At 39.1% G+C, this 16516-nt stretch overlaps 1 protein-coding gene across 4 annotated transcripts in view; it reads left to right on the top strand.

Moving 5' to 3' along the window:
* The window catches only part of ATXN1 (ataxin 1), a 239738-nt gene extending 224819 nt beyond the window's left edge, over window positions 1–14919 (top strand). For all 4 annotated transcript variants that reach the window (XM_070940685.1, XM_070940682.1, XM_070940683.1 and 1 more), the window contains 2 exons: window positions 1138–3172; window positions 13892–14919. In XM_070940685.1, the coding sequence (XP_070796786.1) occupies window positions 1295–3172; window positions 13892–14422 (2409 nt within the window). In that variant the 5' untranslated portion in view covers window positions 1138–1294 and the 3' untranslated portion in view covers window positions 14423–14919. The remainder of the gene's footprint in view (window positions 1–1137; window positions 3173–13891) is intronic.
* Window positions 14920–16516: the final 1597 nt, after the last annotated feature.

The following is a 16516-nucleotide window of genomic DNA, read 5'->3' as shown; positions in this document are numbered from 1 at the left end:
ATCAAGATAATTCTTCTAAAAACTGAACAGATTGGGATCTGTTATGGCGGGGAAAGCTGGCAAAAGAAAGATTGGATTTCTGAGCCAGATTGATTTGAGGGCTGCAGAAAAACACATTGCAGGAAAAAAATATCCTAAATCCTCTCTATGGGGGAGGGATTTGGGCAGCTCTCAGAAAGGGGATTACTCTTCCATTTTAAACCCCTCCCCTTTCTTGCTCACGTGGTTCAGAGTCAAGCTCTTAATAAGGGCTGCAAAATAATTTCTCCATCTTGTAATTGTTTGACAATGTCTCTATTTATTTAGCTTACTTGTATGAGTCATCTACTGCAGTATTCCTCAACTTTTCCAGCTTTGCAGAGCTTTGCGGGGGGCGGGGGGGGAATGGTTATACATGAGTGGTGTGCAACTCCATTTGCGTGAGCTGTGGGCATATGCACCCACCCCTCACACAAATGGAGCCACGTGCATTTGCCTGATGCTCACGCAAATGAAGCTGCACACATGCGCACATTCACCCGCCACTTCCGCGGCCCAGTTGTGGGCCACAGTGCAGGGTTGGGGACACCTAACCTACTGTATATACTATTAAAGCTTTTGTTGTCATGACCTTTAATTGGATAAAATGGTGCACCATAGGGCAATAAACTTTCAACTAAGGTATCTCAAATGGACTAATTTACAGAATAAGTCCAAAATATGGGACTCATGATTCCCAAGTGAATGAAATTTGGGGAAGTTGTGGCTGTTTTAGGCTACTGGCAGTGGCAGCTTTACTGGGCAGTCTTGAGCCAGTCTTGAGTCCTGGTGTCCTGCTGGATAAGTCCCTGGAGTTTTCTTGACAAGGTTTTTCAGAAATGATTTTCCATAGCCTGGTTCCTAGGGCTGAAAGAGAGTTATTGGACCAAGGTCTCCCAGCTGGATTTGTGCCACAGGCAAGACAAGAACTCAGAATCTCCTGGTTTTTAGCTTGATGCCTCAACCACTCCACCTAACTGGGTTTCTATTCAGCTATAGCTATAAAACTGCTGGTTAAAGTTTGACTGATTGGATGTTCTGAGTTTCATAGTTTTCTTTTCCTCCATATTAAAATCTTGATTTTCTCTTTTCTTTCCCTCCTTTTCTTATTCATTTCAGAGATGCTTGTAGAAGATTGTGGTCACAAGGAGATGATTCCTCATGAAGTCTCTGGATCCACAAAAGAAATCAAATGTGATTTGCCACTTAGCAGACTGAAATCAGAGCCAGCCAGGCAGTGAAGCCACAGAAGATAAGGGCAGGGGGCCGGTGAAAAATGAAATCCAACCAGGAGAGAAGCAATGAATGCCTGCCCCCCAAGAAGCGGGAAATCCCTGCCACCAGCCTGCCTTCTGAGGTGAAGCCGTTAGTTCTGGCCAATGAAAATCACCGTGCAGATAATATAACATGGCTCTCGAGTACAACCAGCAGCCACAGCAGTGGGCGGAATCGGTCTGGAGGTACTTCAGTGGAGGCTGGTTCACAACAAGGAGTAGGTTTACACAAGTCACTTTCTACAGGAATGGATTATTCCCCACCTAGCGCTCCTAGGTCTGTTCCAGCCTCTGCCACACTTTCCACAGTATACCCCTCTGCACTTTCACAGGCAGGAACACCTGTTTCGCCAGTGCAGTACGCACACTTGCAGCATGCTTTCCAGTTTGTTGGGCCTCAGTATAGTGGACCATATGCCGGATTCATCCCTTCCCCACTAATTTCCCCAACAGCTAATTCTGCAACCACCACGGCAGCCTCCGCCACTGCTGTTGCAACCACTCCATCCCAGCGATCACAGCTGGAGGCATATACTTCTTTGCTGGCTACCATGAGCAATCTTAGCCAACAAGGCCAAAAAGTTGAGCCGCATTTAGTCAGGACACCTGGATTGATCACAGCAGGATCTCCACCACCTATTCAGCAAAACCAGTATGTCCATATTTCCAGCTCTCAGAGTGCTGTTAGAAACGTCTCTCCTCCAGCCATCCCAGTCCATTTGCATCCTCACCAGACAGTGATTCCTCATGCATTTGCCCTTGGCCCTTCCTCCCAGGTGGTAGTGCAATATGCAGATTCTGGTGGCCATTTTGTTACTAGGGAGCCCACTAAGAAATCTGAGAGCAGCAGGTTACAGGCTATGCAAGCAAAAGAAATACTGAATGGAGAAGTAGACAAGAGTAGGCGATATGGCATCTCCCCCTCTTCTGAAGTCAATCTTATCAAATCAGGCAATAAACCATCTCCTCATCATTATGAGGCCAGACATGTAGTAGTCCACTCTGGTCCTACTGATTATATTGCACGTGATTCCTCTGCTGTCCGGCCCTCTGTTATGGTTGTCCCCAACAGCAGTACACCTACTGTAGACATGGAGGTTCAGCAGTCCACCAACAGAGAAACACCTCCTTCAGCCATCAACGAAAAGGGAAGTTTGCATTTAGGAAAGTCAGGCCACCGATCCTATGCTTTATCTCCACAGCAGACTATTGGTCATGAAGGGGTGAAGGCAGTTGCCACTTTATCTCCTCACACTGTCATTCAGACCACCCATAGTGCTTCAGAGCAGCTGCCCGTTGGGTTGCCAGCTACAGCCTTTTACACTGGGACTCAACCACCAGTAATTAGCTATCTGAGCAGTCAACAGCAAGCCTTTGGCTATCCTGGAAATCTGCCACAGCATCTGGTGATCCCTGGTACCCAACCTCTCTTAATACCAGTAGGAAGTGCAGATATCGACTCCTCGGGGGTACCACCTGCTATAGCCACTTCATCTCCCCAGCTAGCAGCAGTGCCTCATACGTTTGTCACAACCACCATTCCAAAAAGTGAGAATTTCAATGCTGAGTCCCTAGTAAACCAGCCGGCTTACCAGGCAGCTGTGGTCCAGGCCCAGATCCATCTCCCCCTGGTACAGCCGGTACCACCTTCAGCAACAGCTCCTGCTATATTGCCTCCTTACTTTATGAAAGGCTCTATAATTCAGTTGGCAAATGGAGAGCTGAAGAAAGTAGAAGACTTAAAAACAGAAGACTTTATACAGAGTGCAGAAATTAGCAGTGACCTGAAAATAGACTCCAGCACCGTGGAAAGAATTGACGACAGCCATAATCCAGGCATTGCTATGATACAGTTTGCAGTTGGAGAGCACCGAGCACAGGTAATCAACACAAGAGCTTGTTGGGGAAGAGAAGAAGTCATTAGGAAAGTAGACATAATATCCTTATTATTCCTGCTCTTGATTCTTAGTCTCTTAGCCTCAGTCTAATAGATTAGTGACTGGGTACACAAATACCCTTACACAAATTATACTAGTGACATAGGACTCAATTGGATGAAATTATTGCTTTGTAGCCAAAGATTACTGCACTTTGGAGCCTTATAGAAATAGAAATATTATGTGATTTACCATGCTTAATAGATATTCTGCTTATAGTATTAAATCCCAAAAGGATGAACATTTTTTTGGACTAATTAAAATATGTAGAGTTTAAACACACAGGGCTTTTCTTAGCTAGGCATTAAACAGAATCAAAGAAAAAAAACCTCTCCCGAGTAATGGTGGACCATTGTTTTATGACCTTATACTTTGGTCATAAAAAAAGCACACTCTTACTGTTACTTCTTTGCTCTTCAGTTAATTGAGCAATAGAGAACCAACACAGGGACCAGCGTTTCTTATTAGGATTTATTAGTTTAAATTTAGTAGTTAACTTTAATTATTAACTGAAATAAATGGAGAAAAATTAATCAACTATAATTTTGTCTTGCTTAAAAAAATAATGAAATTAAGCCAGAACAGAGTAGTGAAAAGTAAAAGAATATGTATGGAAATTTTTGGCATGTTAAATATGGACTTTGGTAAACACTTTCTGGTATCTATTCACAAATTCATGTCCCCATTAATGAAATGTCAGCAGATGTTGCTTTCAAAATATTTTTGGTCTGCTTTATAGTAGCAAGTATAGTTGAAAAATACAGTTGATTTCTCCAGTCTCTTTCCTTGTAAACTTCCCATTATGTCAGTAACATTTTAGAATGCAGTGGGTGGTTTGAACTTGAAAAATTTAGAGAACTTGCAATAATCTCTTTGAAGCTACATTCCATTATTTAGAAGGATCTGCAGATTAATTAGCTTAGTTATGTATCATAGAAGCCGTTCAATTCCTAGGGACTGTGTGGATAAGCCCTTATTAACTGATCTATCGTTAGCAATAACTGATAACTCTTCTGTTCCAATAATCTTGTTAATACTATCCAACCGTCTTAGCCCATTGTCATCTTCTTTTCCTTTGCTTAACTTCCCAATAGGTTGTTGTTGTTATTATTATTAGTCCATCATTCACTTGATATGTATATTTGTGCTTGGTAGTCATCACTTCAAGACACCAGTTAGCCTTTATTTGGTACTGGAATAATTGATCTGTTCTTTCTGCAGTCCATGATACTCACAGTAAAAATCTGTAATACTATAGTACAAAGCATCTATCTTCAGTATCCTACACACTCCTGATATTCAGCTTCAACAAAAATATGTTACCATTGGAAAGGCAATTGTTTTAACTGTTAGAACCTTCAACCTACAATCAATTGAAATAGCTTTAACCTCCATAATCTTGTCAAAGTTTTTCATTGTCTTTCTCTTTAAGATTACTCTCCAATACATTGCTATAGCACACTGTCCATTTTTATCTATTGTTGCACTAGGTAAGTCATACTATCTACTCCCTTCACTTCTTTGCCATCAGTTGTAAGTTCATTAAACATGCAGGTTGAATTTCCACCTTCACAATTTTTAATAAAAACACAGATTTTCCATTTCCCCTTTTTCTTTCATAATCACCTGTTATAAAGCTCTTTCCTTTTCTAACAAAATGGTGTCATCAAAAGATTGATGTTTTAACTTCCAACCTTGATTCCAGCTATCATCTCTTCCAATCCTGCTCTTCCTATAATGGATTTGCGGTATAAGTTAAAGAGAAGTGGGGACAATTTGTTTCTTTGTCCCTATTTTGACCCACTTTGGTTCTTGAAATCCAGTTCTTAATAGTTACCGTATTTTTCGGTGTATAAGATGAACTCCCCCCCCCCAAAAGTGGGTGGAAATGTCTGGGCGTCTTATAGAGCTAATGTTGCCAAAGCCCTGCCCACCCGCCAGCCTCCACCCTTCAGCTTCTGCCTCCCAGCAATTTGCCTCCTTGCAACAAATAGCAAAGCTTGGTCAGCTTCAGTACAGCCTGATTTAGCATGAGCTTGTCAGTTGGATCTGCCTCTTGGAATACAGTCTATCAGCTTATCCAGGCTGCGGGGAAAATCACCGCGCATCACCACCTCTGCGTGCCCCATTTTCGGCCTCTGCAGATCCTGTTTTCAGCCTCCATGCGCCCCTTTTTCAGCTTGTTCCAGGCAGCGGGGATAAGCAATTCCCGCCGCCTGGAACAGGCTGAAAATGGGACGTGTGGAGGCCGAAAATGGAGCACGCAGAGGCCCAAAATGAGGCACACGGAGACGGCGATAGGTGGCAGCGGTGATGGGTGATGGCGATCCCCGCAGCCTGGATAGGCACTATTCCAGGAGGCAGATTCAACCGCCAATCTGCTACTCATGCTAAATCAGGCTGTGCTGAAGCTGACCAGTCTGTTTGCTGTTTGCTGCAAGGAGGCAAATAGCGCAGAGGCAGAGGCATATTTTTTCCCCCTTGTTTTCCTCCTCAAAAGCTAGGTGCGTCTTATAGTCTGAAAAATAAGGTACTTTTTTGTTCATAGTAAAGATCCCTCAGAAGAATAATCTGGATATGAATATCTGATACATCCTTTAGCCTTTAGGTTCCATATTCCAAGTATTCCTAAGGTCAAAGGCATTGCCAGTCAGTGAAGCAAGGTAAATCTTTTTTAATTCTCTTGTTTTTATTTGTGTAATGATAACTAACTTATAATATGTCAATCTGTCTTTTCTGAAACCTCGCTTTTAGTTTGAGAGTTATCTTTCCCAATTTTTCTGAATAAAATATGTGACAAAACCTTACATGTGTGAGGTATCTGTTCATGTTCTTGTATTACCTTTGTTCAGTATAGGAATATGCATTGATTTTTTCCCCAGTTTTAGGTCCCACAGCCTTGTTTTATATTTGATGACAGAGTTGTTTACACTATAATTGTCTTTTCTCCTGCAATTTTAAACAGTTCAGTGGTGTTTACATCTGCACATAATGGTTTCATACTTAAAACTGATGCATCATCTCACATCCCTCACTTCTTATAAGTGATTCCCAAGTATATTTTCTCTCCACAAACGTTTCTGTAATTCTGTAATCACATTTGTAAAGAGATATTCTTCAACATAGTTTTTACCCTAGCCTTAACACTTTCATCTCATTTGCATTTATTACTCTCTTCTCTTATTATTCTTGATTATTACTGTTTCAGATGTATACTTTAAATATGTTATTTAAAGATCTATAATTTTTTCCTTTTCCTGTTGATGTTCTCAATTGAGATATCTTTCTTTGGCATTTCTTCCTGGCGTTGGAAGTCTGAGTTTGGTTGTCCTTTTGTTTCCTAAAGCTTTCTTCTGCCTTCCCCAATTTCTCATGATAAGATGCCTGAAAGATATTCTTGATTTTTTTTTTCCATTTTGGTTTTTACAATAACTCTTTCCATAGCTTCTTCATTTTTATTTCGTAAATAAATAAAGTCTACCCCAACATGTTCCATATGTTATGACTGTCTGGCATAACTATTCTCTTTAATTTTCTAAGTTTAAACTATATATTTGTCACTAATCATTTGTGGTCTGCACTGCAAGAGTTCTAACTGACTGGATTGCATTTTTCCATCTCTTGTTTCTTATTGTGGAACTGATTTGATTCAGTGATGGGTATCTAGTGTGTCCATGTTTGAAATAGATGTGGTCAATAAACAATCTTCCAGTTCTGTTAAATCTGTACATTTGCCTTTAAAGCAATTTTACAAGAACAGACTATCTGGAGTTTTGCTGTTCCAGTGGGTACCTGAGATTGAAGGCATACCCAAGGTTATCTGTCTCAGGCCACTGATACAGAAATAATGGTTGCGTATGAAAAGGTTTGCTATAAGAAACGAACCTTTTGAAAAATAGTTTTGCAAATGAAAATTAAGGAACAAAAGCCTGGAATAAGATTTTATTCTTTCATTTGTTTAATCTATGTATCTGAAGGACATAGGTAAGGACGCTTCTGACTAGACATTTATCTCAAAAAAATTAGAGAAAATATGTCTGAAATATAATGACATGCATGATAAATGCAGATATAGTATATATGTACAGCAGAGGTGAAATCTACTTACCTTCCTTACCAGTTCAGAAGCGCGCCCATCACGTGCACACGCAGAAGGTAAAAAAACATTACCTCCTGGTTAAAACCAGGAAGTAATGAAGCCCGGGCGGCGATCACTACCAGATCGCTGAACCACAGGGAAAAATTGCTACCTGATCACATGATCCGGTCCGATCTGGGAGCATTTCACCCCTGATGTACAGGCAGTAGCTCACATAAGCAACATCACAGAATAGTATTTTCCTGGCCTGATTCCGTAATAGGAAATCTTAATCTGTTTATATGCAGTACCATGTTGTTGTTACTAAAGTCAGAGTAGTGTTTTAAGGTCAACTACCATGAGGAAATATTAGAGGCAAGCCAAAATCATAAGTCAGGTAAAAAGATCAGATGTTTTGATAGATAAGATGGACAATAGTGTATTTAGCCTGTAAAAGCATACTCTAGTCTAGTCTGAGGTTCTGAAATAGAGGATATAGCTTGAGTACAGGTAGAAACTGGCAAGCAGAAATTAAAATGGAATAGCGTGGAAAACAAACTATGAGAGGTTTTTTTTTTTTTTCAAAAGTGTGTGGTATGTGTGTGTGATTCCTGACTAACTCACAGGTTTATGGTTGCCTTCTAATTCTGATCTTCCTGGCTGAAATTTTCTGACAGTCTTTTTTTCACCTCACCCCAAATAGGATCTAATATCGTTAATAGAGGCAGAACTGTCCCTGAATATGAAGAGGCAGTGATATAAAAAGTATGCTCCTACCTTTCATATTATCATTGAAGGTACAGGAATTTTCCTAGAAAATAGAGGAAGACTTTTCAACTTGGAATATGTGTGGGATCTGCTGCTGTTTCATGTAATCAGAAATGAAAAATAGGAAAAAATTATATATATACATACACACACACACACACACACACACACACATATACATATACATATATATACATATATACATACATATATACATACATACATATATACATACATACATATGTAGGTAGGTAGAACCTGGCTAAAGAGATATATATATATATATATATATATATATATATATATATATATATATATATATATATATATATAAATATTGCTCTGAATTATCATAGTATGTTCCAGAAGTATGGAAGCAATGTTTTTGTATGGTATTCTCTTGTTCACTGACAGTCTCCCTACAGCTTCCCTTTCAGAGATTGAGAGTGCCATCATCTGGTAGAAGAAATGATGATGACCTCTCCTATTAAAGTGTCACTTTATGCAGAAGTCTAACAAAAGGTAGCTGATATCATCACCTTAAAATACTTCACCAGCTGTGTTTCTCACAAGAGATGCTTCCAGAATTCAGAGACAGTCACGTAGAAATGTGAGTTTAATTTAGGTTTTCTGTAGACTCCAGGAGTTGGATGTTTTCCCAGATGAATCATGTTCTTCTGTCGTAGCAGCTACTCTTTTACTGAGATTGTTTTTGTTTTTGAAATAAGTAAATAAAACTGCCTCTCTAAAAAGGCTTTAGCATCTCTTACTTGGAGTGTATCTTCAATATATTACCAAAACTTTGTTGCAATATACAGTATTTGTTAATATAAGTGACCGTGAGTTTATAAGTATATCCTGAATCAATGATGGCTAACCTTTTCTGGACCGAATGTCCAAAGTATGCGGGTGTGCGCAAATGTGTGCGTGCAAATGTGTATGTTCCCAAACCCCAAAAATGCAATGCATGAGCGGCCCCCGCGCATGCACCCCGGGCCCCTGCATGCACCCGCGCATGCGTGTGCAGTCCCCCGCACATGCCCCTCCCCACACTCACAGCAGAGACCCGAAGACCAGGTGGCTGGTGGGAGGCATGTGCGCATGTGCAGTGGGGCTGAACTGGGGCAATGGCTAGCATGCCATCAGAGAGGGCACTGTGTGCCACCTCTAGCACTCGTGCCATAGGTTCACCATAACGGTCCTAGATAGTCCTGCAACATGAACTCCTTATATAACATATTGATACCCTTATTCTTCTTCCTCTGATTTGCAGTTGTGAGATAAGGTAGTGCTAGACTTCATAAGGAAAGGATTACTGAAATGGCACATCAGTGGTATTGCATTAGAACTTTAAGGCAGGTTTGAGAGGACAGAGCTGGTGTGCTTTTTCTTAATTTTCTTCTTGACATGTCATCGCGATTCTTGACAATAGAATAGTCAAAAAGGAAAAAAAATAGCTTGAATTCTAACCACTATTTATTGGCTGAAATTAAGAGACATCACAGATCTGTTCATCTCACCCTCCTTGAATTTTAACATGGGGTGGGGGAAGAAGTAAATAATAAGGAACCATTGTTGAATCAACCCATTCAATTCATGGGTTAGTACTCTATTGAGTACTCTATTGAGTACTCTATTGAGTGGGATGTGAATAAGACAAAAAAGCAGGTTTAAAATGTAAGAAAAAATATTGCATTCTATGTCTGTATGCATCCTAGAAATATTATGGTGATTTAGCCAAGCGGTTGATAAACACTGGAAAATCACTTCCTATATGAGTAAAATTCTACACTATTTGACATTATAAATGGATAAAGCACTGTATAATCAAGAGATCAGACAACAAAATTGATACAGCATTGAAGACAGCAGATGTAATACAGTGTTTTATGGTTAGTTAAAGACTAATAAACTTACTATGGTTTAAACATTGACTGACCAGTATCAGATACATGAATTGTGCTATTATTAGTAGATAGAACTGCAAATATCATATAGTTCTAATCAGTGATGAAATCTAAAATTTATTACTACCGGTTCTGTGGGTGTGGCTTGGTGGGGTAATGTGACTGGGTGAGTGTGGCCAATTTTTTTTTTCTTTTAAAACCATTTTTTCTACAACCTCTTCAGCAAAAAATGAAAAATGCATTGAAATGCATTGAGATGCTTTCAAAAGGCTCCGGCAATCCCAGCTGAGTTGCCTGATCCGCAGAGGCTTTTTTTCTTTTAAAAGCTTCTGCCGATCAGGCAACTCAGCTTGGATCGTCAGAGGCATTTAAAAGAAAAAAAGCCTCTGCTGATTAAGCAACTCAGCTTGGATCGTCAGAGGCTTTTAAAAGAAAAAAAAAACATCTGCCGATCAGGCAACTCAGCTTGGATCGTCAGAGGCTTTTAAAAGAAAAAAAACCTCTGCCGATCAGGCAACTCAGCTTGGATCGTCAGAGGCTTTTAAAAGAAAAAAAGCCTCTGCCGATCAGGCAACTCAGCTTGGATCGTCAGAGTCTTTTAAAAGAAAAAAAACATCTGCCGATCAGGCAACTCAGCTGCGATCATCAGCTGATGATCCCTTTGACGATCCCAGCTGAGCTGCGCGATCATCAGAGGCTTTTCTTTTTCTTTTAAAAGCATTTTTTCGGCCGAAGAGGTTGTAGAAAAAATGCTTTTAAAAATTAAAAGAAAAAGCCTCTGATGATTGTGCGGCTCAGCTGGGCATGGCGGGGTGGGGGTGGGGGTGGGATTTTTGCTACCAGTTCTCCGAACCACCCGCCTCCATCGCTACCGGATCGGGCGATCCGGTCCGAACCGGGAGCATTTCACCCCTCGTTCTAATATATCAATGGCAAAGGGTCATAATTTTATGATAGATGCATTTTGTATTCAAAAAGATTTATCATGGGGGTATTTATCGTGAGGGTAGCTTAAAAAGACTCTGGTAATCCCCTACTTCAGCAATCCACATTTATTGGGATAATTCCCAGGTTGAAGATCTTGCCTGGAAACTCAAGCTCAGATTTAAAAAGGTTAATGAACTAGTTGGATCAATTGGCCCCATTCTAATATAGTTGTCCTAGGTTCCACAACAATGTGACAATAAAGGGACTGAACAGCTTGAAGCAGACATTGTTTTATTTCAGGGTCCTATAATAATTTCTGATTAAAAGTTTTAATCTTGTTAAATTATTTTCCACAAAAAGAACTGATAAAACTATTTGTGATCCAAATTGGAAGCAGATCGTAATTTTGCTAAGTAGATTAACAATTTTTATTTTTCAGTTTCTTATTCATGATTCAGCTTCCATCCTATCAGAATATGATTGTACACAACCTCTGTTAAGACTAATTAAATTTTTGAGGATCTCTATTGAAATAAAAGTTGACTTCTCAGCAGCAATATTTTGCTGATTGCTAACCCAACCCAAAATCTCTTCTGAATGCAGGATCCAGGCTCTAATCTTTTAGATAATTAAACCAGTATTTTTAAACGCAAGAAATATGATTTGATTCCCCTAAGAGTTAAAGAACATGATTGGAGAACTCATTCATGGAAAGATAGGTTGTGCAATATACATAATTAACATTCTCACTTCCAGACCCAACCTGTACTTATTCTGCCTTAGAACATTTTGATCTTGTGGTTTTAAAAGTGGTTCGTTCATTCATTCATTCATTCATTCATTCATTCATTCATTCATTCATTTTGCTACTTCATCAGTTTGTGCAGTACATCTGCAATAGTAGTTTTTATTTTACATTAATTGATTATGAACATTTTCCCTGCAACTTAGTTCCATGATAGTAAATTTCTGGTTGGTTGGCCTTCATATCCTTACATTTCCATGTTTTTGTAGGCAGGATTGTTTTCATCTTAAAGCCTTTGAGATGTTTATTTCAGTTTCTCTCCCATCATTCTTGCAGCAACAAATTAGCATAAGCCCAGAAGGAAACTCTGGACTGGAAATATGGATTTGGTCCTACTCAAAAAGGCAACAGAAAGGCCAGAAGATACAAGGCAAACTTCTAGAAGATCTTGGTGCAATGCACCATTGAGATTTTTGCTAATAAAGAAATAATAGTATTTGGAGCAGCTACAGAATATAGGCAAGAACATAGTGTGGTGACTTTGGATGTATTCAGGGTGTGGTTATACATGGAGGTTACCAATTTGGCTAGAATAAATAAAAGCCTTCCAGAACTTTCTATCTTTTTTACTTGATCTTTTACTGAATTGTTTTGCTTTACAAAAGAGTTTCTGCAGACAATCAAATCAGCTTCTTGGCAAAAATAAAATCTGAAAAGGATTCACAAACTTTATTTAGGTTGAGATTAGGTCAGGTCAGTAAATCACATTTTCAAAGTATTCCCAGGAGAAAAATCTCCATGATAATATGTATATGTCATTCTGACACATGTGAAAATCATTGTGCATACAAGGTAGTGATCAACTTACAACTGGTTGCTTAACAACCATCCAAAGTTACAGTGGACTTTTAAAAAGCTATTCCTCAAAATTACGACATACACACACAGTCACATTATTGCATTTTGGGCATTTGGAAACTAGCTCACATTTATGACTAGCTTGCAGCCTCCCACAGTCACATGACTATAATTTGCTAACCTTTTTGCTGGTTTCTGGTGATTTTTGCCAGTTTCCAGCATTGGATCTGCTGGATCTGCTTAATGACCACATGATTTGCTTAATGGCAATGATAACTCACTTATGACTTGTAAAATCTGTGGTAAAATCAAATCCAGTCATATAGTGCCTCAATTTAAAATTGCAAGACTTATGACCGAAATGCCAGACTCCATTGTGGTTCTAAGTTAAGGACTATTTATATCCACATTCATGCAATGTGTTCTGACCTAGGCTTCCTGAGTCAGTAAAACACACGAATAGTCCCAAAAACCTCTTTTATTGCAACAGCTGTGAATTCTGTTCATTCACAGATGAGTCCCAAATAGTTGTAAAGAGTCCTTCAGGATAAGGCTGATAATCACCCACCTTTATCTCCCTTGATAAACTGCCAAAGACCTAATTGGCAAAGTCACACAGAGTCCAGTATCAAACAGAGCTTCAGACTTTAAACTGAACAGAATTAACAACGTTGCTTCCTGCAAAGACCCACATGCCTTTGCTCCTCTTTTAAGTCTTATGGGAGGGGCCAATCATCTCGAAGCCCTATTCCTGAGTTGTCCCTTTTGTTTTAACTGTTCTTGCCTTCTGGCAGCTCTGTGCATGCGTGCACTGGGAACAGACTCCTCTTGTTCCTCTGCCTCGCTGAAGTCTGACTCTGGAGGCTCCGGGGACAGCACGTACCTCCCAGATGGCCCTTTCTCTGCCTCCTGTGCAGAGTCCTCGTCCGAGCTTTCCCCAGACTCCAGGACTGACCCATGTTCCTCCCTAACCTCCTCACTGTCTGACTCTGCTGCCAGCTCCGCAGGCTGCTGGCGGACTACAACACAATGGCTTTTGTATTGAAGGGACTTAGTTGAACTATTGATATTGAACATTCCAGATATAATATACCTGAGCAGAAAAAATTGAAAAATCAAAGTTTTGTCTGGTACCACCAAGACCTTTGAAGGATCTTTCCAGAAGTACATAAGGAGAATTTGCTGTTTTAAATTCTCCTGCCAAGGCTGTGAAAAATCTTGGAGCGTTAACATTTTCTTAATCTGAATACATTTGTTTTCTGTGAATGAGATCACATTCTCTGGAAATAAATTCCTCAATCTTTGAAAATATACTTGCAAAGAACAAGCAAATGAACATATTAAAATTCACATCTGTGTTTTCTATTTTCCATTTACAGGTCAGTGTTGAAGTTTTGGTAGAATATCCCTTTTTTGTATTTGGACAAGGCTGGTCATCCTGCTGCCCTGAGAGAACAAGCCAGCTCTTTGATTTGCCGTGTTCGAAACTCTCTGTTGGTGATGTCTGCATATCACTTACACTCAAGAATCTGAAGAATGGCTCAATTAAAAAGGGCCAGTCCATGGACTCAGCTAGCATCTTGTTGAAGCACTCTAAAAATGACAGTCTAGTTGGCAGTAGACATAGGTATGTGGAGCAGGAAAATGGGATTGATCAAGGAGGGGCAAAGATGACGTCTGAAAATGGTGAACTGAAGTTTCCAAACAAAATAGGATTACCTGCAGCATCTCTACTCACCAAATCAGAATCCAGCAAGCCCACAGCAACTCGGAAGAGGAGGTGGTCAGCCCCTGAAACACGGAAACTAGAGAAGTCTGAAGAGGAGCCACCGTTGACTCTTCCTAAGCCTTCTTTTATTCCTCAGGAGGTTAAGATTTGCATTGAAGGGCGATCCAATGTAGGCAAGTGAAGTCTATTAGGGAAAGGAAATTAGAATATCCCTTGTCATTTTTATCCAGATTACTGTACTGTAGGCTAAATAACCGAGTATTTACATGTTATCATCTTATTTTAGGTTATGTTTATAACGTTGTTATAGTTGCAGTTGGTATTATGCAGGAGACAGGTGCATACTTCCCCCACCTAGGTGTTCATTGGTGATTATTTTTCTCAAGAGCTACAAAAAAAGGGCAGTATCTGCTTGACACGTGAACACACACAGCCTTTGTGGAAGCAAATGTTGACATGGCACCTGTTTTCCAACACTTCAAACAGAATATTAGTCTGGCAAGAGAACTCTAGGAAAGACAAACACTATTGCCTGATTCAAGAGTAGAATTGAGAGTTCCACAGCAATGTGATTCAGTGGTTCTCTCAAGAAATTTCTGATGAAGTGTAGTCCAGGGGCAATAATGGAGAACCGAGCACTCTTTGAGACTTTGCACAATAAAGTGATTTTCCTTTTAATTTTCTGATTTTTTTTTTCTTGTCTTGTATTTTCCATTCCCCCAATCCAAGCCCATACTGTGTCCCAGAGTGGGTGGGTGGGGGTCTAACTGCACTATTTTTATTAATATTATTATTGTTGTTGTTATTATTGTTCTTCTCAAGAGACTGCCACATAGAGATTTCATCTCCACTTGCTAGCACAATGGCATAGCAAGAGCGTAGCAGCTGATTCTTGCTTTGCTAAAAATGGTAATTTGCTTAAAGTGTGACATTGTTGGTGTCAATATAGCACGTTACAAATTGTGGATATCGTAACTTGTATACAGCATGTTGCCGCTAACATTTGCTTCCACAAAGTAACTATGTACTTTCCTTTGGGAAAGTGAACATAAAATTGTTTGCAGTTAGGTTGCATTTTTAAAAACTCTAGTACTGTTTTTTTTAAAAAAATTCTGTACTAGGACTAGTGCCACTTTTTTTTCAAATTTCAGTGTGATACGAGGAAATGAATGAACATAGAATGTCTTTGAGCACTTAAAATGATAATCAGAGTTTCCATGCTGAGAATCCTGGCTTAATACTCAGCACATCCTGTATTTTGCTTTATTCTCCTTTGGGTTGGGGGAAGAAAGAGAATATTGACATTTTCAACACTGTTAACTACGTAGGTTTTTTCACAAGCAAGATACTGAAAGTTTTCATGTGGTATCAAAGGGATGAATGTGAATTATAAACTCGTATGTGACAGTCGTTGTCCACAAGGACTACTTAATAGGAGGCACTTTTAAAACTTTTACGCTTGTGAAAAAGTTAAAAGTATATGCAAGCTGACAAAATAATAGAAGAAAAAGAAAGAGTATAAGGGAATAAGAAGAAAAAAAAACATTGTCCAGTGTTTTTGAAAAAGATGGACTTTAAAGAATCTTGCAATTTGCACATCTTGAGTTTATCATTTGTATGGTATTCCTGCAGTTTTTAATTTTTTAGGAAGGGAGAGGGGCTGAAAAAGCTTAAACAAATGTAGCAGTTATTTACTAACCTGCCTAATTTCTAGACCATTTTAATAGGATTATATTTTCTTTCAGTTTCTTTTACTTTCTTTGTATCATATCTGTCACCCTGAACCAGAAAAGCTGAGAATTTCTCTTCAGATTTTCTGAGTTTTCCATGAGTCATTTTGACATAGATGCAACTTTTGTGTTTTATTTTAATTCTGTGTTTTATTGTAAAATTACTATTTCTTAACTTTCAGTTACTTTTCTTCTGATTAATAGTATAATGTTAATGTCAAAATTTGGTACAACAGGATGATGGGTAAAAGTTTATCCAATTAAACTCTTTCAGTAGCTATATGACTGATCACAGAAATCTGAAATAAATTCAAGGGTGGATCCAAAGGATCTAAACTCCCGCTGATTTAGTGGCTTCCATTTTAAAACCAGATCCAGATTAATAGTCACATTAAAACCCATGTAATTATTCACAGATAAATAATTGGCTATATACCAATTTAAGTGAAAAGAATCACTTAAATTATCCTATTTTAAAGCTTAGATAATAAATACTGCATTAATTTCTGAAGTTGTAAAATCAGGATTTCCTGAAAGACGCTGTG

The sequence above is a fragment of the Pituophis catenifer genome, unplaced genomic scaffold (genome assembly GCF_029215685.1).
Source record: "Pituophis catenifer annectens isolate HBS135680 unplaced genomic scaffold, rPitCat1.0.hap2 SCAF_3, whole genome shotgun sequence".
NCBI classification, from domain to species: domain Eukaryota; kingdom Metazoa; phylum Chordata; class Lepidosauria; order Squamata; family Colubridae; genus Pituophis; species Pituophis catenifer.
The sequence above is the reverse complement of the archived record's forward strand: the minus strand, read 5'-3'. Positions and strand labels throughout refer to the sequence as shown.